The 27,055-nt window shown below is 34.2% G+C and overlaps 1 protein-coding gene across 2 annotated transcripts in view; it reads left to right on the plus strand.

The window, feature by feature from the left end:
* The window catches only part of LOC118194560 (uncharacterized), a 40,368-nt gene that overhangs the window by 12,249 nt on the left and 1,064 nt on the right, over window positions 1-27,055 (plus strand). The window contains exons 1-2 of one of the 2 annotated variants that reach the window (XM_035365706.2): window positions 23,902-24,057; window positions 25,090-25,177. In XM_035365706.2, the coding sequence (XP_035221597.1) occupies window positions 25,096-25,177 (82 nt within the window). In that variant the 5' untranslated portion in view covers window positions 23,902-24,057; window positions 25,090-25,095. Of the gene's footprint in view, window positions 1-23,901; window positions 24,058-25,089; window positions 25,178-27,055 lie in introns of those variants that run through there. The other variant, XM_035365705.2, reaches the window with a different exon arrangement.

A 27,055-nucleotide genomic window follows, 5' to 3' on the forward strand; every position in this document is an offset into this window, starting at 1 on the left:
ATGACATTTTAGGCATATTTGATGAAGTATAGGTAACAACTTTAGAAAATGGAATAGAGAGAAGTTTGTATTATGTTTTTATTCTTTTCCATTTTAGTATGTAACATGCATCATAGAAGGCAAAGGTAAGTAGGAGTGTCAAATATTGTTTGAATACTTACCAGCTTAATAAATTTTGAATCAATAAATTAAGCAGAGAAATATTAGAGGAACGTTTTTAAAACTAAGCAAAGGAATATAGAAAGAGAAACGTTTTTAAAAATTAAGCCCAAGATTATTAAAGATCTTGATTATCCTTTATTTTGAATTGTAGACTACATAGCGCGCGCAGATTAATATTATTCAGTACCGTTAAAAACCTTGTTTAAATGTTGTTTTCTCTGGAAAGAGCAGGAAGACTTAAATTATTTTCTTTATATTTAAATTTACACATGTTAATGAATTATTTCAAGGTTACCTTTTGCAATGCATTGGAAGCTAATGCTCAATCAAGATGAAGAAATTCATATGAGAAAAACTGTATTTGCTGAAAAGATTTTGGGACTTGAATAGAATCTGGCCGCTTCCTTAGTCTCCACTATTATCTGTATCTTCTGTTCATCTTTCAGTCAACTTTTCAATCCTGTTTCTGAAAAAATATTCTGGCTTTTTCGCAAAATATTCGCTTGCTGAATTTTTGATTTTTTATTTCCTATAGCAGTTTCGCCATCAAAAAAACTATACAGTGGTCTGAACATGAGATAATATGATGGGCTAATACATAGACGCTTAAGCGGACGGGAAAGAATTTTCAATTTAAGAGCATTAATTTACTGTCCAGTCATTTTTTTCGCATGGATTTCAGCATTAGCTTTCAAAGATAACATCAAGCCTTTGATCAATGCAAGTTTTTTTGGTGGTTTAAAACCATATCACATTGTCTAACTAATGATAACGAATTTAAGTTCAGACTGGCTCTGTCATTCCAGACTAATGCTTAATTAGCAGGTGCCCAGTCATTGGAGGTAAATAGTTTCAGTTATTATCTAAATATTCAAAATGAATTACTTCTTTTGTAAGCAGTTCTTAATTGGTTACAATCCTAGTTTTACAAATGGTCTTGGCTTCTCTTTTGACCTCAACCACTACCTTTTCAAATAACATTTAATAAGTAATCTTGTTTTTTCATTACTAGTCACAATATTCCTTAAGGAAAGCTCCACTTCTCTTCTTGTGACAAGAAAGAAAAGCAAATAGAAACTTATAAGTTTCATTTATGTCTTTCATATGTAAGATAAACTCCTAACTGAGAAAGTTTTCTTTTTCCTTTCAAATGATCTGTTGCTGTTGATTATGCATACTAAAGATTCTTCTCTGTTCTTTTATGCTAACAGAATGTTAAATGCTAACAGAACTAAATGCTGAATGCTAACAAAACTAACCTTTATGTTAAATGTTTTATGCTAAACGCTATTTCGTTCTGCTAGAATCTACACTTCACTATAAACCGCCTCCCTAGGCCTTCTACTTTTAGCTTGTCTTCAAAAATAAACTTTCCTCTTCGAAACCTCTTAAACCACCGCACTGACATTCAGTGATAGCACTTATATACACTAAACAAATCTTTCGAGTTGCTTTTGTAGCAGTTCCATACAAGCGATATTCATAAAGCAGGATGTGACAAATATGTAGTTTATTGTATGATATGACTTACATATGAAAATATTTAAAGAAATCCTAGTTAAATGGGCTCGACAAAGAACGCCACTGGTATCAAGATTAAATTAATCTACAAAATCTTCGACTTCAGAAACACTTTAACGTATTTCTGTGCCCTTGAATTGGGGCAAGCTGAAAACCTACATCACTTTTCGATCAACCCTGTCTAATATAAAGCGAAAGTTCAGAATAATGAATACCTAATCAGTATGCTTTTATCAGCTGTAGTGGGTGAACATTCTTTATTCCAAAATAGTTCTGAAAATACAGTTCTTCTATTCTGAGGGTAGATATAGTGCTTAAGGGGTGGTGGAACCCCAAAATCTTCAAAAGATTGTGATTTCAGATTTTTGCATTTTCAAATTCTCTACACTTTTATCTTTCTAAAAATAACATTCTTTAATCTCTATGAAAATTAGAACTGTAAAAAAATCTAGTTTTAATATTTGTCATCTACGCTTTGATCAATGAGGATTTTTACATAAAAAACGCGTTTTTATGTAAAAAAATTTTATGTAAAAATTTTTATGCAATTTTTATATAAAAAACGTGATTTTTTTATACTCGATGTACCTTTTCTCAGGAACTACTGCTCACAGGCATCTAAACTTTTTATAGCTTATTTATTAGGTTCCCTAATATTTACAGAAATGAGCTTTTGTAATAAACTAAGACAAAAATTTTTAAAAAATCTTTTGTGTGAGAAAAGTGCTGAATTTTACTATGCCTAACAAAATGTTCTGTAATTTACTCTAAAATTCAAAATGCTTCAAAAGCTCATTTCAGTATAATCAGATAGGTATACTTTAATTACAGAAAAAATTTCAAGCTTGTATCTACAGCAGATTTTGAGAAAAGGTACATCGAAAATGGCCAATTTAACATTATCAGTATAGGGCTTTCTGATACCCCTTAAAATTTTATTTCATGTAAACAATAGAAATTTATATCAGTTCAGTTACGCTTAACGAATATTCCGTTGACTTAAGTACGTCCAGTACTACTCTTGCGTAACTCGAATAAAGCAAAGGTTTCATCGTTAGCGTTTCAAAAACATTTCATACTAGAAATCTATTAAAGTTTCTAATTAGTAGATTAACTCAAAACATGATCAGTACATTGCATTAATATTTCTTTTTGTTGAATCAATGCATTTCTAACAAAGAAAAATCACAATTTATTTCATCGATCTAACGAATAGTGCAAAACACAGATAATAATAAAATCATATTTTTACATGCAAGTCTCAAAATGACGAGATTATTTGAGAACTAGGTTAGAGTCACAACGAATAAGGACGAATAACTGTGTTATTAACGATTATTTAAGTTTATGCAGAGTTTTACTCACAGGTTCCTTTTACCCACATACTTGAAAGAAACTTTAATATTTATAAAAGACAGTTCTTATACATAAAATTTTATTTACAATGAAATTATTGTATAACTTATTATAATAACGAAGTAAGAAAACGGACATTAGAGGATGAAGCTATGCATTTAGAAACAAGCATACTAAAACTGTTAGGTTCTGATCTCATATTTCAGTTAAACGCAAACTAAAAAAAGAAAAGAAGCTGTGCCTTGGAAAGATATGTCCGATTTATTTACGTACTAGCGGAAGGACCCGATGCCAGTTTAGTTACACCGACAGTAATGTATTATTTTACTTATAACATCATTTGAAAATTCGTATAATAGCTTATTACACGTCATAAGGAATATGATGCGGCATTGTAATGCATAAAAAATGTCAAAGAAACAAACAAATACTCAATACATACACCACACCACAACTGACTACGTAATCATAGAAACATATGGATATATACACTCATGTCCATAAATTAAGGATAATGCAAAATCAGGCAAAGGAAGAGTTAGAAGCAAAAGAAATTTGACTTATTTTTAAAGCTTATTTATTAAACAAAAAGTAAAAAGCAAAAAAAGATGCTATATGTTTGATATTATTAAAAAAATTAGCGATTTTTTCTCCCTGGAGCAAATTACAAAAAAAAAAAAAAAAAAAAAAAAAACCTATTTACAAAAAACCAATATTACATGGTTGGTATGATTGTTCATACATTGTATGTCTCCCAGACGATGCAATACAGTCCGTACAACGCCTAGGCATGCTGAGTATCAAATTATCGATCTGATTTTGGGGGATATTACACCACTCAAAAAGCAGACACGTAGGAGGAGGTTGACGGGCTGCAACTCGTCGGCCAAGCATGTCCCACACGTGGATTCAAGTGGGAATGCTGGCCAGTCCATACGGGTGATATCCTCCGATTGAAGGCATTCGCTTACGATGTTTGCACGGTGAGGACGGGAGTTGTTATCCATAAACACAAATTGTGCGCCCATGGCGCCCCGAAACAAACGTACATGCTGTTCCAGAATCACATCCCGATAGATTTGCCTTATCATGGTTCCAATTTGAACATGCAGGTCAGTTCTAGAACCCAGAATAATTCCACCCCAAACGAGCACTCCTGCACCACCGTAACGGTGTCGTTCAATGATGTTTTCTTGGTGGTAACGGGTACCTGGAGCTCTCCACATGAATGTCCGGCGAGAATCAGACTGCAAGCTAAACCTGGACTCGTCGGAAAACATCACACAAGCCCACTGTTGCAGTGTCCACAATGCATGCTCTCTACTCCAGGCTAACCGCAGGCGACAGTGAGTTGCAGTAAGTGGAACTCATCTGAAAGGTTTACGAGCATATAGACCAATCTGCCCTAAGCGTCTGTACACGGACTGACTTGAAATTGTCGTACCAGTGGCTGAAGAAGCTGACGAGACAGGTCTGACGCTGTGCTCCGCCTGTTTCTTTTGGCAGTAACTGCCAAATACCGGTCCTCATTCGGCATTGTTACTCTGGGGCGACCTGTGCTGTAACGTCTACTCACATTACCATCATCTTGGAATCGTTGCCAAAGCCTGGAGATGACACTCTGGGCAATTCCAAGTTCGTCTGATACTTCCAGTTGGGTACTCCCACACTCCAGACGGCCTATAATTCTACCACGTAAAAAATTATCCAAATGCGTCCTTTGTGTCATAACTATTCGGTTATTGCAGTGAAATGCTTATAAAGCGCCTGCGAACAATTTTACTTCTTTGCCTGTATTCCCTATATATCACTGTCTTACACTCTCGTCATTGTGACGTGCCATCGGTGTCATCTGGTTACTTCCTGAAATTTGTATATGATTCTTGAAGATGTGTGTAGTGATTTTACAGGTGATATATTTATTTTAGAGTTCGATTTCCGCGTGACTCCGAATTATCCTTAATTTATGGACATGAGTGTATATACCCATATGACATATGGAGCAGCCATTTGTGTTAGCAAAAATAAAAACAAATACATTATTATTTTGAACAAAATGAGTTATTTTGAGCGATATGGAACTCACATAAAAATTTAGATAGAAAAATAAGCTATTTTTTTTCTCATTATATCAGCAACAATGGCGCGCAGCCATTGTCGCTGATATATCACTTTTGCCATTTGTGTTAATATCAGTACTGTTGCCACTCGGAAAAATGAGGGCGACAATCAGCGTTTTAAGCATTTTAAATTAATATAATCGATTTTAGCTCATTTGGTGTTTGAAAAAAGTGGACGCCGACCTTTTCTAGGACCCAGAAAAGAATTGTAGAAAGTTTGGTTACGATAGCTATAGTAGTGACTGAGTTATTAGCGAATAAAACACACACACACTTCTTTCTTTATATATATAGATAAAGCATTCAATAATTTATTATTTTATTTTATTATTTATTTATTGCAGTAAAAGTGTGCTAAAATTGAAATATCGGCTGGACATATATTCGGGCTTAAACTTAAATTTGCAAGAATTTGATTTTCGAATTTCAGATCTGTTTCTTTAAATTTTAGATTTAAAATACATTTTTGAGCTTAAAATTCCATTTCTAAATTTTTAGGAGTTGTTTGTTCTTTTTTACGTTTAAATACCTTCTAAGTATTTATAAGTTAAATCTTTGGCAATTTCTACATTTATCCCATCTTCAGGCTTTTGCATCTATTTTTACATTCATGTCCATAAATTAAGGATAATTCGGAGTCACGCGGAAATCGAACTCTAAAATAAATATATCACCTGTAAAATCACTGCACACATCTTCATGAATCATATGCAAATTTCAGGAAGTAACCAGATGACACCGACGGCACGTCACAATGACGAGAGTGTAAAAGAATGATAAATAGGGAATACAGGCAAAGAAGTAAAATTGTTCGCAGGGGCTTTATAAGCATTTCAGTGCAATAACCGAATAGTTATGACACTAAGGACGCATTTGGATGATTTTTTACGTGGTAGAATCATCCGCCGTCTGAAATGTGGGCCTACCCAACTAGAAGTATCAGACGAACTTGGAATTGCCCAGAGTGTCATCTCCAGGCTTTGGCAACGATTCCAAGATGATGGTAATGTGAGTAGACGTTACAGCACAGGTCGCCCCAGAGTTACAACGCCGAATGAGGACCGGTATTTGGCAATTACTGCCAAAAGAAACAGACGGAGCACAGCGTCAGACCTGTCTCGTCAGCTCTCTTCAGCCACTGGTACGACAATTTCAAGGCAGACCGTGTACAGACGCTTAGGGCAGATTGGTCTGTAAGCTCGTAGATCTGTCAGATGCGTTCCACTTACTGCAACTCACTGTCGCCTGCGGTTAGCCTGGAGTAGAGAGCATGCATTGTGGACACCGCAACGGTAGGCTTGTGTGATGTTTTCGGACGAGTCCAGGTTTAACTTGCAGTCTGATTCTCGCCGGACATTCATATGGAGAACTCCAGGTACCCGTTACCACCAAGAAAACATCATTGAACGACACCGTTACGGTGGTGCAGGAGTGCTCGTTTGGGGTGGAATTATTCTGGGTTCCAGAACTGACCTTCATGTTCAAATTGGAACCATGACAAGCCAAATCTATCCGGACATCATTCTGGAACAACATGTACGTTTGTTTCGGGGCGCCATGGGCGCACAATTTGTGTTTATGGATAAAAACACCCGTCCTTACCGTGCAAACATCGTAAGCGAATGCCTTCAATCGGAGGATATCACCCGTATGGACTGGCTAGCATTCTCACCGGACTTGAATCTAGAACAGCAGGTGTGGGATATTCTTTGCCGACGAGTTGCAGCCCGTCAACCTCCTCCTACATGTCTACCGGAACTTCGGAGAACATTGCTTTTTGAGTGGTCTAATATCCCCCAAGATCAGATGGATAATTTGATACTCAGCATGCCTAGGCGTTGTACGGACTGTATTGCATCGACTGGGAGACACACAATGTATTAACAATCATACCAAACATGTAATATTGTTTTTTTGTAATTTGCTCCAGGGAGAAAAAATCGCTAATTTTTTTAATAATATCAAACATATAGCATCTTTTTTCGCTCTTTACCTTTTGTTTAATAAATAAGCTTTACAATTAATTCAAATTTGTTTTGCTTCTAACTCTCCCTTTGGCTGATTTTGCATTATCCTTAACTTGTGGACATGAGTGACTTAAGAACGCCCAGTACTACTCTTGCGTTATCAGGTTCAATGTTCCGTCTTGCTTTCTTTGGGAACATGCCCAGACCTGACTCGGAACAGGGAGCTTATTAAAGCTATGTTCAATAAATGTGGGAAGTAGACAAGATACACAGGAAGGGTATACGGAACCCTTTATTTTTCACTCTTTACAATAACTTCCGTACTTCGGAATACAGAGACCAACTACTTGTGGTCTGAACGTAAGAATATAAAAATATTTAACTAAACTCTAACTTAACTTTGGAATAATAAACAAGGGCCTACGTGGAAGATTGGCCTTATATTAACAGGAAGCCGTATGTAGTACAGAGAACTGTTAACACTACAATACGTTTAAAAATTATCACGAGGATTAAACCTCTGGCCTTTAAGGCAACCAGCAACTGAGTAAAACTTCTGAGGTAAGCGGCCTGCTTCGACTAACTCCCTCCTCTCTCTCGCTTGGCAAAAAGCCACAACTTAAGTACTTGGCGTTCGCCAGACAAATTTGCATAAATAAGTTAACGCTTTTAATTCTGGCCGGAAGTAGAAAATAAGAAGTGATAGTAAAGATTTAAAATAAAATAAACGTTAGTAAAACTTAAGATCCTTACATACTTCCCGCCAGAGTTAATTAGTTTGAAACTGAGGTCTAAAATGACCTTGTTGAAAACTTTTAGCTCCAGAATCTAACGCGAGGCCAATCTTTTACAAACATTTCTCACTAGAAACTAGAAATTTAAAAAAAAATTTGTTTTTACAATATCAGCTCCATGGACAACCAATTTTTCATCTGTACTGCATCTAAACAGGAGCTTTTATTCAAATCTGGTTCCTTCCAGAGATCTGGAAGGAAAACTAGTTTAATGAAATGTTACACAATGAAATGGCAAGTAACATAAATATTTACATTTCTCTTAACATTCTTATTTCATTCATGACTTTATTTTAATTATCTCTCCCCGTGCTCTCTGACATGTGTTGTAAAAGAACACCAAACACGAATGTGTTTATGTATACGTGTTCAACACTGCCTCCTACAATCAAAACACTAACGTGTTAAAATTCAACATAACAAGACCTCGTAGCACACCCTATCTTCAACTCTAAACCCTGAGGTACTATTCTGAAAGTGGCTAACTCTGAAGTGTAGCGTCAGAGAGCCTAACTACATTCATTCAACCTTTAACACATATTCACCATAATTTGGTCTTTTTTCAGTCACACGAATAAGTTTAAAAAAATTTTTTTTTGCATTACTTTCACTTTTACCATATCATAGTATTTCTTAACATTTAAAATAACAGTTCACGTTGTATATAAGAACATATTAACATGCCGTTAATTTTACGCATTTTAAAACATACATTAGTAGTACATTGTTAACTTCTATTCTTTTCCAAGCAAGTGCCAATTCTTCTACATTGAAATACTACATTTCAAAAAGTCTTACAGAGTAAAACTTCTTTCTTGCCAGAATGTTTTAAATAAAATTTATACAATAACTTTTACAATATTTAAGTATTTACACATTCCTATTATACATCAACTTTAGTTTTACGCGCGAGTAATTGAAAAATATAATACCAAAATCGGTAACAGTACATTTCTCGTCTTTTTGGCGATAAAGGTAGACCTCACATGAGGTAAAACTTCTTGAAATCTGCCACTTGCAGTAAGAATGAAAGATTAACTTAAGTTTGCAAAGTAACATAAAATTTTACTTATTTTTGTGATATTCGGACATTCTTTTCTGAGCCCAGTCCTGGAAGGTAGCGCAGATTCTAGTTTGATTTATCCTCCTTCTTGTGCGGGCTCGTCCTTAATTGCCTTCCTCTAGAAGCTTTCTTTTTCCTCCAGTTCGGTCACCCTTGAATACCTTCTTTTTCGCCTCTGCCTGTGGTCTTGGCCGTTTGATGGCAGCTGGTTTTGGCGAAACCGGGACACTTCTTTCTCGTACCTGCTTGGACCTCGTTGCTGGCCGTTCAAATTTTCCTTGTACCTTTTCCTCCGCCGCTGGTGGCCCTTCCGCAGTTCGGCGACATTTGCTGCGGAGAGTCCTGTCCGATGAGTAGATCTTCCGTTTGGGAGCCGGGTTATAGTTGCCGTTATTTCTCCTGGCTTTCTTTGCATTCGTCGTACTTCTCGCTTCTTCATTCTGGGGGTGTTCGTGAGCTCTCTTTTCTGGACGGTGGAACGGCTTCTTTTTCTTGTTACCTTCAATTTTCCAGCGGGGAAACTTTCTTTTCAATTGCTCCTGCCTCCTAATGGCTTGCCCTTGTACTTGTCGTTGTTCCACCTCTGGAGCTTGTGCCTGCCGTACCTGCCGTGCCGGATCCACTTGTCGGATTCTTCGTTGCTCTTCATTAGGCAGGTGGTCAAGGTTTAACATCGGCGGTTCAGCCTTTTCTTCTCGAACTGGTTTCATCGTCAGCTTAAGGGACGCTTCATTAAAATCCAGCGTTGCTTGTGCCTCTGAAAGAAAATCTATTCCTAAGATAATATGTGTTTGCAGATTCTTTACTATGAAAAACATAACCTTTACTGGTTCGTCCTTGATACGGACGTATAGCGGTAATTTACCTATGCACTTACATCTTTCTCCTTGCGCAGCTAACACTGTCGTATTATCCGAATTATATATGCGATATTTACGAAAATACTTCCTAAAAAATCTTCTGCCACACAGGAACACTGCGCGCCTGTATCCAGGAGTGCGGTGGCTGGGATATTATTCACCAACACTTCAATCTTCGGAAGAGTCACATTTTTCACCATTACTGTATTTAACTTGAAGGAAGAGGGGTTTTCTTGGCCTTCGGATTTCCGCACCCTCCCGTCAGCAGAAATCCGTTTTAGTTTAAATCATTTTTCATTTCCATGCTTTCCTTCTTTTTCCACTGGCCTTGAGACTTTTTTACTTTTTTCCTGGATTGCTACTGAACTGTCGACGTTCGCCGGCTGTTTTTGAATGCTCGGGTTTCCTTGCCCACTGATCCGCTTTGCTTCCGTAGCCGTGTGCTTGACTTTGCTGTGGTCTTGGCGCACCAAATTGGTTTCGTTGTTGATATTGGCGCCTTCTTTCAATGTCCGCCGTTCTTCTACTTTCAAACTGGATTGCTAACTCAAATAACTTTTCCAGTGTAGTCGGATTCCTTAATTCAATAAAGTCTTGCACTTGGGGAAGTAACCTCGGCAAAATCACTTGAATTATCTCAGGATCCAGACGGTTTCCATACAAGAGTTTGAAGACGTGAATTTTTCTTAAAATAAAGCTTGAGAGATTTTCGATTCTTTGCTGATATATGCTGAAAAGTTCCGTTTCTAATTTCGCACGATCCCTTAAGACAGGGAAGGCTTTTACTAGGGCAGTCTTGAAATTTTCGTAAGTATAGGTGGAACTTCCTGCTTGACCCAAGAGACTTCTGCCTATACATTTGAACCAGTTAAGCGCTTGGCCCCTCAAAGCGCTGGTAGCTAAGGTAACTTTTTGAAACTCGTGCACGGGGTAGAGCATGAAGTGGTCATCCAATTTTTCCAAAAAACTGGTTATCGGTGAGTTTCCATTAAATGTTGCTTCTGGTTTCATCGAAGCGCGCATGGTCTGGACGATGTAACCAAATCCTTCCAGGGCGGCAGCTGGCATTTCTGGATTCTGAGCCGCTTCTGCAGGCAGCACAGGTTCTTCTTGAAACTCGGCCATGGTTATTCTTCTTCGTTGGGCGCCACTATCAGGTTCAACGTTCCGTCTTGCTTTCTTTGGGAACATGCCCAGACCTGACTCGGAACAGGGAGCTTACTAAAGCTATGTTCAATAAATGTGGGAAGTAGACAAGATACACAGGAAGGGTATACGGAACCCTTTATTTTTCACTCTTTACAATAACTTCCGTACTTCGGAATACAGAGACCAACTACTTGTGGTCTGAACGTAAGAATATAAAAATATTTAACTAAACTCTAACTTAACTTTGGAATAATAAACAAGGGCCTACGTGGAAGATTGGACTTATATTAACAGGAAGCCGTATGTAGTACAGAGAACTGTTAACACTACAATACGTTTAAAAATTATCACGAGGATTAAACCTCTGGCCTGGAAGGCAACCAGCAACTGAGTAAAACTTCTAAGGTAAGCGGCCTGCTTCGACTAATTCCCTCCTCTCTCTCGCTTGGCAAAAAGCCACAACTTAAGTACTTGGCGTTCGCCAGACAAATTTGCATAAATAAGTTAACGCTTTTAATTCTGGCCGGAAGTAGAAAATAAGAAGTGATAGTAAAGATTTAAAATAAAATAAACGTTAGTAAAACTTAAGATCCTTACAGCGTAACTCGAATAAAGCAAAGGTATCATCGTTAGCGTTTCAAAAACATTTCATACTAGAAATCTATTACAGTTTCTAATTAGTAGATTAACTCAAAACAAGATCAGTACATTGCATTAATATTTCTTTCTGTTGAATCAATGCATTTCTAACAAAGAAAAATCACAATTTATTTCATCGATCTAACTAATAGTGCAAAACACAGATACATATTAAAATCATATTTTTACATGCAAAGTCTCAAAATGACGAGATTATTTGAGAACTAGGTTAGATTCACAACGAATAAGAGCGAGTAATTGTGTTATTAGCGATTAAATAATAAATTAATGAGTGTAGTTTACCAGAATATGATAATTAATGAGTGTATTTTAAATTAATGAGTGTAGTTTACCAGAGTATGATTAATTTTACTTTCGATCTGAAGAGAAATGACATTTCGCAACCGAAAACTCTTTAGAGAGATTTTATGCGTCACCATTATTTTATTTTGTTTGTAACTGCATATTGATTCTCCTTGTCAATTGTAGAATAGTTGAAGTTTTTCAGAATACTTATAATTTGCCGCACTTCTCACGAAGAAGTACAAAAATGTGTTACAGCTAATAAGTTATCATTTAGTCAGAAACTACCAATAAATTTCAGTATTAAATAAAGTTTAGTGTTAACAAACTTTCCCTGATCTGTATGATCCTAGCAATTTCCGGTGATTTTATGTTAACATTAGTTTCCGGATTCAAACATTCAGCTGAAGAATAATATATTTGAAAGTCTGAAAATAGAAATTTTAATCTTCAGTTTATTCACCACATTTGAAAAAATAAATCAAATTTTTTTATCTATAAAACATTTATTTTTTTCCTAGAAGAAACAATGCTAGATTCGTAAAGCATATGTAACTTTTTTTAAATTTAAGTTTAGATACGCTGTAATGAAACTTTTCTCCAGTTCTGTCAAGAGGTTTCATTTTCATGTTTCATGAAAGAAACAATGAATTTCTACAAGGAAATAACGCAGAGAAACTTATAAGAATTTGAACAGTAAAATTGAGACAAATAACATATTCATGTTACAATTTTTAAGGAAAGAAAATCGCTCTACACTATTTCATATTAAGAAGATTCTGAGAAATATGAATGTATGTACTTACATTGTAATACAATACTTCACTGAAGATATTATCAGAGAAACTTTTCTACGGTCAAACGTTTAATTTTTAGGCCTAAAACGGCTATCTGAGCCAACTAGATTTCATTTGCATCTTGGATTTATCACGATATTCCCTAAACAGGTAATCAAAATGTTCACAAGTTTACTTGTACCGATCGAACTACATTAAATACCTGGAACCGCAGAGACAGTTAGACGAATTATGATCCAGTCTTAGTTTTTGAATAGAATATAGGGAAACAAAGTCAGATGAAAGTTTAAACTAAACCTTTTTGTCAATTCGTCAAATTGGAGTTTACACAAACTAAGTAATTACCGAAAATCAATCTCCGCATTTTGCGTGAAATTCAGAAATAAATGGTAAAGTAAAATTAAAATATTAAATACAAGGTAAAGCGTGCCTATAAGCTTTAGCTGAGGTCCTTACATTTACAAGAGCAATTACAGCTAGAAAAGTGAAAGTTGATTTAAGTAATCTCATTTCTTTGAGATGTAATAGCGTAATGCTGAGTGGCAAATGTGGAAAAGCTTCCTTTCGAACTCAAGAATTAGGGGGCTTAAACACTACACTAAATAATTTACCGCTGGTGGGAACCGACGAAAGTAGAAATGAAAGTAGAAAAGTTTTTGTGTATAGGAAGGCATCTAGGCAGCTAACCTAAGTGTGCTTTGCCGTAATCAGTTAACTTACCCGATCTAACCAATAAGCGGCCTCTTCTGACTCTCAATTTATTTTCGTTTCTCCTTGCATGTTTAAAGCAGATAGCAGTGTGATAGGGATATAACCTCTACGAACTCCTCTTTCTTAAGGGGACTCATACACCTTAAAACCCATAAAACCATCGAATATGTGACTGTTGCAAGAATTGGGATAACTTTTGTATTTTCAAAGCAATTACTACCAACTTTTTACAGCTGACTACATAATATAGCTGCTTTCTGAAATAGTAATCAGAAAGTTTGTGTTGCCACAAATATTTTTATAATTTAATCCGCTTTGTGACAACATTTTTCGTCATGTTTTCAACTTGCGCGCACAGTTTAAAACATTCTGTTTCATAATTTAATTCCATATTTAATATATAGCTTTTATAACATTTGAAAACTACTGTGAACCTAAAATTCTAAAAATTTCATGTTAAATTTAATTTTATTTGGAGTTGAGTTTATAAAATGTATTTTATTTAAAAAATTTGTAATGTTTCCGTCCATAAAATTTTTCAATACTAAAATATTCATCAGATTGTTGGTTCAGTTAGAAAATAGTGCCCATATAAAGAATTCCATCAAATTTCAAGTATGTACCAGTAGCCATTTTTAAAATATCATGCGCGCAAGATGGAAACATGGCGAAATATTTTGTCACACTGAGGATTAAATTACAAAAATATTTGTGGCAACACAAACTTTCTGGTTACTAATTTCCAAAGCAGCTATATTATGTAGTCAGCTGTAAAAAGTTGGAAGTAATTGCTTTTAAAATAAATAAAATATCTCAATTCCTGCAACAGTCACATATTCGAAGATCATGAGGGGGTTTAAGGTGTATGAGTCCCCTTAATATAAACCCACTAAAATGTAAATAATTCTAAAACAAAAGTCTTAATGACTTCATAGAGAGTTATAAAACTCTGTCGAACCAAGGATTTCACAATGCCTACAGAATCTGTATTCTACATTCGCAATCTAAAACTGGATGGTTGCTCTTTCTTTCAGCTTTCGTAGAAGGAAAACTAGTTTAGTACAAAATACGAACAATATCACATAAATAGAGACTACGCACCACATGCGGACACGTGTAGAACAATTATTATTAAAACACTTAAATCTTTACGCTTTTCAATTTCATTTTTTGTGAACATGTGTGTGAAACATCTACCTCCTACTGCACACTTACAAGTTTAATTTATTCGACAAACAGGACCCTCAGAGACGCCCTATTTCAAAATCTAAGATAATGCTTAAATATAGTTAAAATTAATATCAAAGCAAAATGTCTCTTGGGGAGATTTATATTAATTTTTTACTTCCTTGTAAGAAGAAAAGGAAGTATTGTAATCGCGAAAAATTTCGGTTATCATATTTCAACAGAAATATCCATTTTGACCTTTCCCGATCCATTTGAACGATTTTTTTGCTTGATGTCTGTACCTACGGATAGAATAAATGACTGGTTTTCCAAAACGGTTTCTAAAATGGATTTAAAGGTGGACTCAGTAGGGAGTTTTTCATGACAATCTGTACGAAGTGCGACGTCTTTACTCAAGTGCGAAACAGTGACTCATTTACTGAACATACTATTATCTAGACATTTTCCCATACGAAAGGGAGCAGGTACTTATTGCAAGCGGTGCTGACAATGCTAACTGATTATTGTTAGGTGAAGAAATTGCCGCCTAGAATACAGCGACCATTTTGAAATAGTCTTGGGATAGTTCTGCTGGGTATATCTGCATCGGTAGACGCTTCATAGCACAGATCCCGGGAAGCAGAGATGCTAGTACATTTCGTGTAGTTTCTAGAAGTGTTCTATCCTGACTTTTTTAATGCCCATGGCCGTCGAATAAGAACTTTTTCTCTCTATCATGCCATCCAAGAGCTAGTGGTGCCAACATCATTTGATTGCCATGTCGCTTTGTCCCATAGGCTGAGCAATAAGTAGACTGGAACAACCAGATGCAGCCTTTCTCTTGTTTATCTGCTTGTTTATTTCTTGCTGCATAATGCTTGTTATTATGTTTATAATTCAAGTTTTATACGTTAAACATAAGCAAAAATATAAAATCAAACATCAAACAAAATAGCGATTAGCAACCAACAGGTAAACCCATATACTATAAGTACACAGTGGGAAGTGATCCCTTAACAGTGTTTCGCAAATTGTTTCATGTCGCGCTTTTTCTTTCGGAAAATAGTTATATATCTCGAGTCCTCTCGTGTGCAGTACAATTAATACAGCTAATATTAATTAATACAGCAATTTTCGGATTAATTATTTTGTGCCTGATAATTTTTAGGCAGCGAAAAATCTTGCTTTTTAATTTAATTTCTTTATGTCCTTATTTTATGCATTTACCTAGCAATGTAAAAGAAATATGTAACATTAAAATATGACTTAAAATTCTTGTAATTTTTATGGTAAAAGAATGCTATTCTTTTAAAAATACTCCTGCAATGAAATGAATGCATCTTTATTTTCTTGCTCCAGACTAGATAGAATACCATACAAAGAATTTTTTTAAAAAAACTCGAAACTTGGTATTTAAAACAGATATTGTGTTATTTTTTGTTTGAAAAGAAAGATATAAAAGATTAACTCATTTACTGCTGGTAAAAATTGAACAGCAACAGCTCTTCAATGATCAACTACACCAAAAAATGGGGCAACTGAATAAGAAATTAAGAAACTGCAACTTTGATCACGAAACTAAGATGAGAAATTTAAATGCTTTATCAAAAAATATTAAAAGCTTATCATTTAGTTCCAAAAAACTTTTCAAAACATTTTCGCACGATATCTTCCTTACTTCAATGGGACGTAACGGTGTTTTATAATTTTCTTTGCAGTGAATACGAAAAGGCCTTGTAGGTGTTGTGTCATATTTTATAAAATGAACTAAGTTAGAAAAGCTATGGAAACAGTAGTCAGTATCGATACTTACGTATTAAAAACACCATCTTAGTAGAAGTCGCCAAATTTTCAGAATGTGCCAAACTCTAGCAACTATGCTCATAACGGTTCTTCCGGCAACCATGCTAGCAACAGTTCTTCAGTCAAGCAACACAGCCTTTTTTTCGTGTACTTTCTTTTTTGTTGTTTTCCAAGTTGCAACGGTTTTCATGAACAAATTGTGATATTTTGTGCCTTAGTTTTAAAATATGAGTTTATGAAATTTGCCAGCAATGGGAGAAACTGTGATAAAATTTTTGCAAAAGTAACAGAATTATGCTGAAAATTTTCTAAAGGGAACAATGAGGAAATGCGTTTCGTGGATAGTGGCTGTTGCCGAAGATTGCACGAAGTCGAGTCTCAGCAGTTCTCTGACATTTTCTAAGCGAAAACAGATCTCTGTACACATCGGTAGAAGAATAGCCCAAAAAAAATTACAGAAAGTTTTGAAGACGAATGTAAGTGTTACGACTAAGTCTACAGTCTACTAAAGTCTGTAATCGTGACACTTAACAGACGAGTGTAAGTGTCACGATTTTTTAACGTCTCGCGTAATCCTTATTAAATGTTTCAAATTTGCATGTTAAAGTATATTTTCTCTTCGTATTTTGATAATGTTTACTAACTTATGATAAATATCGATAGTGCGGGGATTTTTTTCTAAAAAAAAGGGCATGAAAGTCACCAACTTGCATCCATAACTTTTACATTGTCATCTGTATAAAATGCCGCCAAATAGCTCCAAAAAAGGTTGCATTAATGCGTAAATAACTGAAGAAGAATGTATTTCATTTTTTTTAATATGTCACGTTGTAGAGTCATTAGGTTAACTGGAAGCAGAAAAGATGACAAATATGCAACCGCCTTTGCCGGGAATCGAACCACGGACCTCTGGAATACCGGCCCAGCGTGCTACCGTTACACCACGAAGGCACGCTAGAGAAGTGGGGGAAATACCTTATAACGTAATAATTGAAATTTGTATTTGATATTGCTAAAGTATGCTTTCTTTTCATATGTTGATAATGTTTACCGACTTACGATAAATACAATAGTTTGGGAATCTTTCAAAAAAAAAAAAAAAAAAAAAAAAAAAAAGAAGAAGGCGTGATGCACCGAGATAAGTAACTCGGACATTTTCATCTGTAAAAAATCGTCAAACCGCGCCAAGTTAGTTGTGTTAATACGTAAGTACTTAAATTTCTTGCCTATTTTTCGAAACATTAAATATTCTGAGTACGGCGAATACATATGGTATTTGGGTTAAGTTTTATACATCTGGTATAATATTGAAATATTTGCTGCCATAACTGCAGCAGCATCAGTACAAATATTAATATAGTTTATCTAATGAGTTTTCTTGTGTGAAAAAAAATTTACTTCAAATCAAGTCATATTTCCTTAATGGTTCTAGTCAGATTTCTATGAAACAGAAAATCTTCATGAAATTGAAAAATAAACCTACGCAGCTAATAGAAACCTTTAAATTAGCGTATTTGAATTATTAGAAGATTCCTCAATCTGGTTAGAAAAATTTTCATGCTATACCAGATAGCTATGTAGCCCTAATATTCTTACCAACACAATATAGGGTGTTTCTAAATGAATATCGGGGTTTTAACACTTTATAGTGTTTATTACGTAAAACTTAAAATTATAATTAATAGATAAAATGAAAGAGCAACTCAAACAGTTATACCTACAAGCTTACAAGTGTTCAATTGTGAGCAGCTTTCGTAACATGGAACGCATCAAGTCGAAAACCCTTGGCCCAGCTAACTTTTAGTTGTCCCGTACTCTTCCCTTTGCAAAAGCAGCCGGTATTTTCAAACTGATGATATCATCTACGGATGTTATTATCACTTGGGGGATCTGAACTTAACCCGAAACGCACGTTGCACAGTAACTACCGATTCGGTTTTTTGCAAAGTGCAGAACACAAAAGGCTTTCTGTTCACTAGTCACCATTTCTCCTACTAGCTATTTCTGGCGTATGCGCTTACCAACAAACAGAACTGTTTGAGCTGCTCTTTCATTTCATGTATTAATTATTATTTTTAATTTTACGTAATAAATACTACAAAGTGTTAAAACCCCAATATTCATTTATCATATTCATTTTTTTCACTTATATTTTTTGACACAGGGATTTTTTAAGAAGGCTTGGGTACTTCAACTCAACTATTTCACAAACTGGAATTACCACAGACAAAGTAGATTTTAACCAAAATCATTTTTAGTTCTGTAACTAAAAGGCCAATTTCAAAGGAAGGTTTCAGACGGTTTTGGCACTTTCAGAAAAGAAATACTTTTATAGCTTTAAACCTTGAGCCTTCCTTTAAAAACATTCTGTTGTCTTATTTTTATATTCACCTCGAACGGCATTTCAGTACCAAATTACTTCTATAGGCTAACATCGTCTGCCAAGTTCTTCTGGATCACTCCTCATGACATCAAAACCTTTCGTTGAGAAGGATGGATCTTATTTGTGAGTTCGTTTCGGGTTCTGATGACTTAAATTTTCTCACCTTATGGTGATAAGAGTAATCTTGCCCTGATGGTTAAGAAGCCGACAGTGTTTCTCCTAACATTACCACACTTTCTTAAGAATAAATTTGTCTGCGTAGTGTTTCTTGAGATTTTAAAGGTAGTAATACCTTTAGAGGTGATTTTATTTGTCCCATCATTTACTTTTCGCTTATTTGTATTTTCTTTATAATAAGTATGTTTTCTTTTTAACTACTTGTCCATGTTAGGGGTTAAACAAATGTAAGCTTGAAATCAAATGACTGCAAAGAACGCTTCAGCTGAACTCAGCTTACTGCCATCAACCTTTAGTTTAAGTTTGCGCTCAAATTAGTATAAAGAAAGACGAGAATGAAAAAAATTCAGAAAATATGATGTTTACCAAAGCACTGAGAAACGCATGGCAGTGTAAAAGGTTTGGTTTGGTTAAGTTTATTTGATTATGTTCAAAGCATACGAGAGCTATCTGAATTAACTGGAGGAATGCCTTCTTCTTTCACCAGGATTAAAACCCTGAGCCAAACTACCAGTGCTCACTAGGCCGCTGGTGGGCGGTGCAAAAGGAGACAGATGACTAATAATAGTGAAAATAATAAAAATGCAGGATGCCAAAAATCGTTATTCTTATTATGTTTGGAAAGAACTTAAAAAAACAAATTTCATCCAGTTTTTTAATTAAATGAAATAGATTTCTGAATTGTAGTTAAAAGTATACCGTTTCCATAGAGGTCTTTATTTTCTCAATCATTATACATATTTTTCCAGTTGCAAAAATGTTTTAACAGAAGCAAACATTGATGTTTTGTTATTTTTAAATTTAAAGAAATTAATTTTGTGAAAACTACCAAATTTAACTTTTGTAAAATAACTAAATTTAAGGTTTCGGAAGTCAGTATACTTATATTTAGAAAATATTTTAAAATATATATGGCAGTTAATGAGAAATATTTTCTATCTAAATATCTGCATGAAATATTTCTGTCGCTTTATCTCCGGCATTGTCCTTTTTAATATTCTAAATACGCTGAACTTTTTAAAAAATGGGTTTATTTAAAACATTTAAATTTATTCTTAAAAAATATTCATTTGGAGAGTAAGCCACTCAAAATGATCTTTCTGTTTTGTTTTAATTTCTTTTGAGCAAATCAGTTTAGTGTTTTTTCTACGCCCTGTTTTGAATTACTCTCTCATACTTATTACTTGTCATGATAATCTTCACATCAAATAATAATATTCCATTACACTCATAGGAATTTTACTTAACGAAAATCTTGCCTTAGTTTTCCGCTTCTTTCTGAAACATCCTATAGCTCAACATTGTGATGCAAAGCTTCTACAGTGTGGTCAGAAATTCCCTTTACACCTGAATTAAATGCGTGAAAAATTTTCAGATTTGAACCTCCCATCCTGATCCTTGACATGGCAACATTGCATGTTACCTGTTTCTTCAACTTAATTGCCACATGGCTGAGTGGGGAAGAAAATCAAGTCTGGGCGTTGACCAGTTCATTGCCTCGCCTTTCTGTTCTTGTTAAAGAACAAGGACAGATACTAACGACTTCACGTTGGTGGAGCGCTTATTTTCAAGTGTGTGGTTCAGTGAAAGGAAGCACAACGACGAAAATATGACACAGGTATAGATAGGTTTCGTGAAAGTTTCGGTAAGGAACCACCAGGTCGTCAAACGTTGATCATGTGGGAGAAGAACGATTTGAGCGGGGATCACTGAAGAGCACATCTCTGTTCCGTAATTCTTTGAGAGTTCCGTCACTCAGGTTACTTATTTGGAGCTGTTGAATGATTGTCTTCTTCCACAGCTTGGGCTCCAACGATATGGTTGTTTACCAAGCCAATGGAGCTCTTGCCCACTTCGCACCTGTTCATGAAAGCCTTAATGCATTGTTACCTAGAAGGTGGATAGGACGCAGGTTCCCAAACCACCAGCTCGTTATTCTTAACCGAAGTCTCTCCCTTACAACTATAGACAATGCTCTGTGGGAGATCATCAAATCATTCATCAGAAAGAAGTGGTACTCGGACAATGATGCTGTGCGGGCAAATGTACTTAAAGCCGTCCAGCATGTGCACCGCAGCTGCTTAAGCTGCTGAGTAGGAGGACATTGAGGCATATGAAGCTATGCAGGGAAAGTGGTGGTGCACATAACGGACGTTTTGGACAAAAACTGTAAGTGTTTGTGTTATTAAAGTTACAATGAAATAGTTCTATGTAAAGGGACTTTTTAGGCCACCTTGTAGATTTTAGAAAATTCATTAGATCTCGGCTTTGGTATTTATTAGTTTTGAGTGACGTCTTCTAATTAGATTAGTGTTGGTACGTTTTATATAACTTTATTCGGAAGAAAATGTTGCTGTTAATGCGATATATTTTTAGTAGTTTGTAAACTGATATTGATAGTTATCGAATGCCTCCTTCTGTTAGGTTGCTACTAGAGGTTATTGGAATATATCAAAGCATATGACAAGGGCTATCTACTTAAGAGAGGGAAGCCCTAGGGGAGGTCTTTTTAAGGGAAAGTCGCTCGCATTCCCGTTACACATGGGAAAAAAGACGAAAACCGAAAGTGCAGCCATCCGATTTGCCTGGGATCGAACTCGAGACGAGCTCCCGTATTCAGATATCTCCCTTTCTTACTAAAGAGTAAACTGTGGCAAGATTGAGCAAGAAAGAAAGAGTCCACGTTCGAAATGCAATCCACTCAGAAGAATATTTCTATGTTGTACCTGCTTGGTACATAAGAGAATGAAGCATTAAATGAATTAGAAGCTGAAATAAAGATGTAATTTTTATCTGACAGCATAATTGCCAAAATTCTGATCTTTTTATTTATGTTTGGGATCATGATTTGTAAGCATTTTTTTAAAATTTCGTATAATTTTTATGGCACATTATTTTAATTAAATTTGTTAATTACTTACACATCATTAATTTTAACCAAATTGATTAATAGTTTATTAAAAACTGTACATTTTATTTAATTTTAATTACTCATTACTTATTGGATGTTTTATTATTATTTTATTATATTTATTTTTCTGAGACAGAGCTTTATATGGCTTTGGTACTTTTAATATCAGGTGTTAAGAGCAGTCTAGAAGTCATTGAATTGGAGAAGGAAGAAAAAGGATGACTTAAATTATGGATTTGTCATAAAACCATCATGTAAGCCTCAATCAACTCCTGTGATATTGGCATTCAAATCCAATTTTAACTGGATTTTTTGGTTACAGCCGAAAACATCGCAGACGAAAACGTCGCGGAGAAAACAACGCAAGGCGAAAACGTCGTGCTACAAAACATCGTGGGAGAAAACATCGCAAAGAGAAAACATCGCAGTTCTAAAACATCGTGGTACAAAACATCGTCGTCGAAAATAAAGCGGTTTAAAAACTTCGCAGTTTGAAAACATCGTCGTCGAAAATATCGTGGTAAAAAATAAAGTATCTACAAATCATCGCATGACGATAACATCGCAGACATGCTTTTTTCAGACATGCTTTAATAACTGTAAATGGATATTCCCATAATGAATTGTGAGCGCAAGATGGAAAGAAGGATAACTTTTACTTTCATATTTTTTATTAATTAATAAATTTTTGCTGAGAAAATAAAAAGGAAACTTAAGTATAGAAAATTAATGCAACTTATAGCACTTAATAGAATTTTAAATCGACATAGTTAACTAACAAAGACCATTAATAAATAATTTTTTTATAAAGATTTTACAGGTAATTTTTCATAAAAAGTATAATCTATTAAGTTGCATTTAATTTTCTATGCTTAAGTTTCCTTCTTATTTTTTCAGCAAAAATTTATTAGTTAATAAAAAAATGTGAAAGTAAAAATTATCCTTCCTTACATCACTTGCGCTCACAAATCATTATGGGAATATCCATTTACAGTTATTAAAGCCTGAAAAAAGCATGTCTGCGATGTTATCGTCATGCGATGATTTGTAGATACTTTATTTTTTACCACGATATTTTCGACGACGATGTTTTCAAACTGCGAAGTTTTTGAACCGCTTTATTTTCGACGACGATGTTTTGTACCACGATGTTTTAGAACTGCGATGTTTTCTCTTTGCGATGTTTTCTCCCACGATGTTTTGTAGCACGACGTTTTCGCCTTGCGTTGTTTTCTCCGCGATGTTTTCGTCCGCGATGTTTTTGCCGCGATGTTATCGGCGGACACCGATTTTTTTTGGCTGTTTAAAACTAGTTCTCTAACTAGATTGTGCAGTGATTACAAGAAGCTTGACTAAATTACGAAAGCATACTTACCTTACATTAAATATATGCTGTATTTATTTAGTTAAGAAACAGGTAATAGTTCTCTTTGCTGAAATTATCCTCTAATTGTTCACAAATAAAATTCAATGGAGAATGTATTGAAAAAATTAACTTTCGGTTTTCTTTTTGTCAAATGCTTGTAAAATAAATAACACTTCCAGGAATTAATTACTTTCCAATACTTATAAATTTTCTCGAAATTTATTAACTTATTTTCATTAATAGATTGTTGAATAATATTACAAGTAATTCTCAAAATTAACTTAAAAGCGAATCACTGTCATTCTGCAAAGGAAGAAGAAATCTCATAAATAACAACATTTTGACATGACCAGATAACGCCTTCTGACATGATATTTGACATTACGTTTCGTTTGTATTCCTATATCTCGTAAATTTCTACTAACAAGAATAACGTTTCGTAATAACGAATTATTTTCTTATCTTATTCGCAAAGGGGGGGGGAGTATTTTGGACGATAGTGAAAATACAGCGTAAAAATATCGGAAGAAGTCACTCTTTAAAATGGGGAAGAGTGATTTATTACATACTATCACGGTTAATTCCTTAGTTTTAATAAAATATGAAGCTTTGAGATATCGAACAAAGGAACCTGAGAATGTTTTTTGTAGTTAATTGCATATTTTACAAGAATGTTGCATAAATGACCCAGTTTTAAAGGTATATATGCTGTTGGGAGATGAGTGTAAAAACAAGTAGTGAGGAATATTTCCAAACTCAGTTCAACATTTGAGAAATATCTCTGAATACAAGCTCAAGATTCGATAAAGTAAGTAAGAATATTTTAATTTTTATAACTTGATTTATGCAATAACTGCGAATTTAAAAAAGTATATTTTGCAATGACCAAATTCAGCGTGATAAAATTTCTAACTGAAAGCTTTAAATTTACAGAACAATTTTTAACGGTAGTAGACAGTTCTTTTCATTTAATGAAGTTAACAGTAGTAACAGTTACAATAGTCAAAAGCAGACTGAATACAGTCATCAATACGGTGATTTTAAATATCAAGAGAGTATCAAGAGGCTGCATAAAAATACTCTTTAGCGTAATAAATTCAAAACTGATGCCTATGTGAATCCTTATAAGAATTAGAAATCTGTCATTATCAATTTGATAGCGAAATACTTCTATAGCTCAGTTAACATTGAAATTATACTAGAAGATGTTAAATGATATAGAATATGTTTCGTAATATAATATTAGATAAATGTTTACTGTTATTATTCTGAAAACTTTATAATTAATAAATAATATTCTCTTACTAAAAGTTTCACTTCAATCTATAAAAGAAAAGCTTCAGAAAAATGATCTGATCTTCAAACAGGAATAGTTTCCATTAGCTGGTAAGATTGGAAATATCATAAAAAGGCTACGATTTCTCAACGCTGATAAAAGAAAAATGTAAAATTAAAATTACTCCATTAATTTTTGAACAATTTAAAAAGTTGCAGGGACTGTTCAAAATAAGCATGAAAAGAATTTTCAAATTAATTCTCTTATAATCTGAAATTTTTAACTACACACATTATTATTTTCTTAAAAGTCAGATATGCTCGTACCATGGTTTTAAACAGAAAAGGGAAAAGTAATGCTGTAGGTTAATGATAATCATTTCAATTATCGAGCAGATATTAATTCATTTTTTTCACATAATGATCTTAAGATTTGGAGGTAATATGAAATAAATAATTTAATAAGTAGTACTGAATATCTTGCTATAGTTTATTGGTTTTTTGAAAAAAATATTAGAACTTAATTTCATAGTAAAATTATCTTTAGAATATTTATAATTTACAGGTCAACATGGGAGTTATGACGACTGCAATTTTAAGTGCGTGTTTATGCATGCTGGCTCTTAGAGTTGACGCAAGTCGGAAGCAAGAGTGTAAGTACTAAAACATTTTTAGATAAATTTTCTAATAACTTGTTTTATGTTTCACAATAATTGCTAAATAACTTGTTTTATTGTCCATTATACCTTAAAAAGTATAGCTAAGAAATGATTTCATTTTGCTAAACACATTTTAGATTTGATGCAGAAAATTTTTACAGTTAAAAAATTTACAAATTTTTGATTTACCTTAATTCTGAAACTAAAAATAATTTTGTAAAATTTCCACTGTTTCAGAATACTTTACGCTTGAAGGTCAAGTCAATGCATTTCAAACCTTCATGAAAACTGGAAAATTTTGATTTTAATAACCTATCTTTGTTAGAGTAAACCTTATCAAATTAGTCTTTAAGAAAACGCAAGCATTTTTATTCAAAAAATATTTTATTTTCAAAATATCATTTAGTATGTAAAATTTTAAATTTTCATCAATAGTTCTCATATTTTCCTACAGTTGTGATCACCGACAACAATGACTTTACAATACGGACAATATTTGAGCTCCTGAAAGTTTGGTAGAAAACATTAGTTGCTAATTCTGAAATCCATCTGAATTTGTTTATGAAAAAACATATTAATCATAGCTGCAAAAAGGAAATTATTAGCATGGAAACTATCCAAATAATTTCATTTTAAAATTATTTTCGACAAAATTGAGTAAAAATAGCAATGTAATCAAATTTTTCATGATCTTGTTTTTACCACAAATATCATTTACATAATTTTATCACAGTTCAAGTTGAAATTTAAGACGTTATTTCTCGCTGCTGATAATAGCACGTTAAGACTTTTCAGTGATGCTACAAAAATTTAAAATAGCATTTCGAAATAAGGTAAACGGTCATTAAAAGTGTCCTAGTGCACTCGAAACTCAAATATGACGTTTGACAGTAAATAACAGATTAATATAAAATGCTATTTTGAGCTACAAGAGAAATTGCCTTTCGATTTCTTCTGTTTGTTGTGCTGTTGTGACTTATCTACCTTGTATGACAGTAACATCAGAACAAGCCCACGAAATTCATCATGGCAAGGACAACAAGACCGCTCCAGTCGTTGGCAACAAAAATGAGCACTATACAGGTGACAGTACGATTTTGCTCTGTACCGCCCCCAATTTTGAAGCAGAGCACCCCAGGAGGGACGCATCCTAGGATCTCCCACCCCTCTTTCCCTATCAGCAAACTTTCGAGAGGACTTTTGGCTCGTCGCATATTTAGAGTGACTCCATGTCGCACAAACCCTATGCATTTTACAAACATCCATGCCTTCTCCGGGATTTGAACCCGGGCCCTCCGTTATCGCAGTGGGCTCCCTAACCATCATACCGTATGGCCGCTCTTCTTTTTATAAAACACTTAATTGTAAGAATTTCAATTTCTTGAAGCATTACTTTAACTTTTCTTAAGCATTAATTAAGAATTTATTTTCATAAAACATTTTATAAAATTGAGTAGCAGTTGATAATCTCCTTAGTTCAATAATAAGCTTTCAGTGTTTTTCATTGTTCAGTAATCGAATAAAAAATATGTATACCTTTTAAAGTAGTAATAGATTAAAACCAGACTTAACTCATACATACATTATTTTATATCTTCTTAAAAGAACAAACCAAAGGGTTTAAAATAAATTACAGTAGCGATGCTTTATCTAAACCATTTACGGATATAGTTGTCATTGATAAGATTTTATAGGTGAAAGTCTTACTATTAAGGAAATTTTTAAATTCTTCTTCTTTCGTATCAAAGCGCACAAGTTAAAAGGTAAAAAATGCACGATTTCTATAGAAACTTTTCGCCTTTAATGTAATTTCCAAATGTGTGACAAATATTCATAATAATGAACAAACGTTATATATTAAACTTCTGTATA

The sequence above is a fragment of the Stegodyphus dumicola genome, chromosome X1 (genome assembly GCF_044657685.1).
Source record: "Stegodyphus dumicola isolate Sdum_Otavi_A_Nest chromosome X1, ASM4465768v1".
Classification (NCBI taxonomy): domain Eukaryota; kingdom Metazoa; phylum Arthropoda; class Arachnida; order Araneae; family Eresidae; genus Stegodyphus; species Stegodyphus dumicola.